The sequence below is a fragment of the Rhincodon typus genome, chromosome 7 (assembly GCF_021869965.1).
Source record: "Rhincodon typus isolate 14 chromosome 7, sRhiTyp1.1, whole genome shotgun sequence".
NCBI lineage: Eukaryota > Metazoa > Chordata > Chondrichthyes > Orectolobiformes > Rhincodontidae > Rhincodon > Rhincodon typus.
Genome location: NC_063338.1, coordinates 95,529,572 through 95,530,980, shown reverse-complemented (window position 1 = coordinate 95,530,980; position 1,409 = coordinate 95,529,572). Strand labels below are relative to the sequence as shown.

Here is a 1,409-nt window from a genome sequence, read left to right as displayed (position 1 = left end):
GTGTGTGGGGGTGTGTGGGAGTGTGGGGGTGGTGTGGGGGGATGTGTGGGGGTGTGTGGGGGCTGTGGAGGTGGTGTAGGTGTGTGTGGGGGGGCAGTGGGTGGATTGGCCAAGGGGCACAATGTGGGGCCTGTCTCCCAGCCCCATGGGCCTCACCCTGAGCTCAGCCCGTTCCCTCGCTGCAGGTCTGCGGGTTGACGAGAACCTCCAGTCGATGCTGGTGGGATCAATGATGAGGAAAGTCAAATCCAGGAGCTGGAAGCGGCAGCGATATTTCAAACTGCAGGACGACTGCATGAGCATCTGGTACAAATCGAAGAAAACTGGGAACCCCAAGTCTACATGTAAGTAGGGGCTGGCAGGTGCCTGGGGTGGGGGGTGCGCAGAGAGAGAGAGGAACAGGGATGGAGGTGCAGGCTGGAGAGGGAGAAGGGGAGAGAAATAGAGGGAACAAAAAGAGAAGGAGAATGGGGCAGGGGGATGGAGAGAGAGGGAAACAGGGGAGAGAAGAGTAAGGAGAGGGGAGAATGAAAGAGAGACAAAGAGAGATGGGACCAAGGACGAGGGTAGACTGTAGGATGGACAGAGAGAGGTGGAGAGATAGAGAGAGAGAGAGAAGGAGCTCAGAGGGGAAGGAGAGGGAGAGAATGGGAAGAGAGAGAAAGCAAGGGAGGGGAAAGAGAGACAGGAGACACAAAGTACACGTGATGCAGAGAGAGAGAGAGCTGGTGAGTGTTGGAAGGAGACAGCAGAAGACAGAAAGAGAGGAGAAGAGGGGAGAGAGAGTGTGAGGGGAAAAGTGGGAAGAGAGAAGAGGGAAGAGATGAGGAGAGAAAAGGATTGATTGTTTTTATTGTCACGGGTACCGAAGTACAGTGAAAAGCTTTGTTTGTGAGAAGTACAGGCAGATCATAGAGCGATAAAATCTTGGACAGAGTGAGGCATACAGGTTACACTGCACAGGATGTGACAGTGAGGAAGTGGGGAGACAGTGAGGGGGGGAGACAGTGAGAGGGGGAGACAGTGAGGGGGGGAAGACAGTGATGGGGGGAGACAGTGAGGGGGGGAGACAGTGAGGGGGGAGACAGTGAGGGGGAGACAGTGATGGGGGAGACAGTGAGGGGGGAAGACAGTGAGGGGGGAGACAGTGACCGGGGGGAGACAGTGAGTGGGGAGACAGTGAGAGAGGGGGTAGACAGAGAGAGAGGGAAAATAGTGAGGGAGGGGGAGATACTGAGGGCATGGGGAGATAGAGAGAGATGGGGGAGACAGTGAGGGAGGGGTGAGACAGTAAGGGCAGGGGGAGACAGTGAGAGAGGGGGAGACAGGGAGGGGGGAGACAGTAAGGGCAGGGGGAGACAGAGAGAGGGGGGGAGACAGTAAGGGCAGGGGGAGACAGTCAGGGAGAG

General features: G+C 56.7%; 1 protein-coding gene across 1 annotated transcript in view; it reads left to right on the top strand.

Annotated features, from left to right (window-relative positions):
• Positions 1-121: 121 nt before the first annotated feature.
• The window catches only part of plcd4b (phospholipase C, delta 4b), a 25,057-nt gene continuing 23,769 nt past the window's right edge, over positions 122-1,409 (top strand). Inside the window, exon 1 of the mRNA XM_048599281.1 lies at positions 122-344. Within this exon, the coding sequence (XP_048455238.1) occupies positions 122-344 (223 nt within the window). The remainder of the gene's footprint in view (positions 345-1,409) is intronic.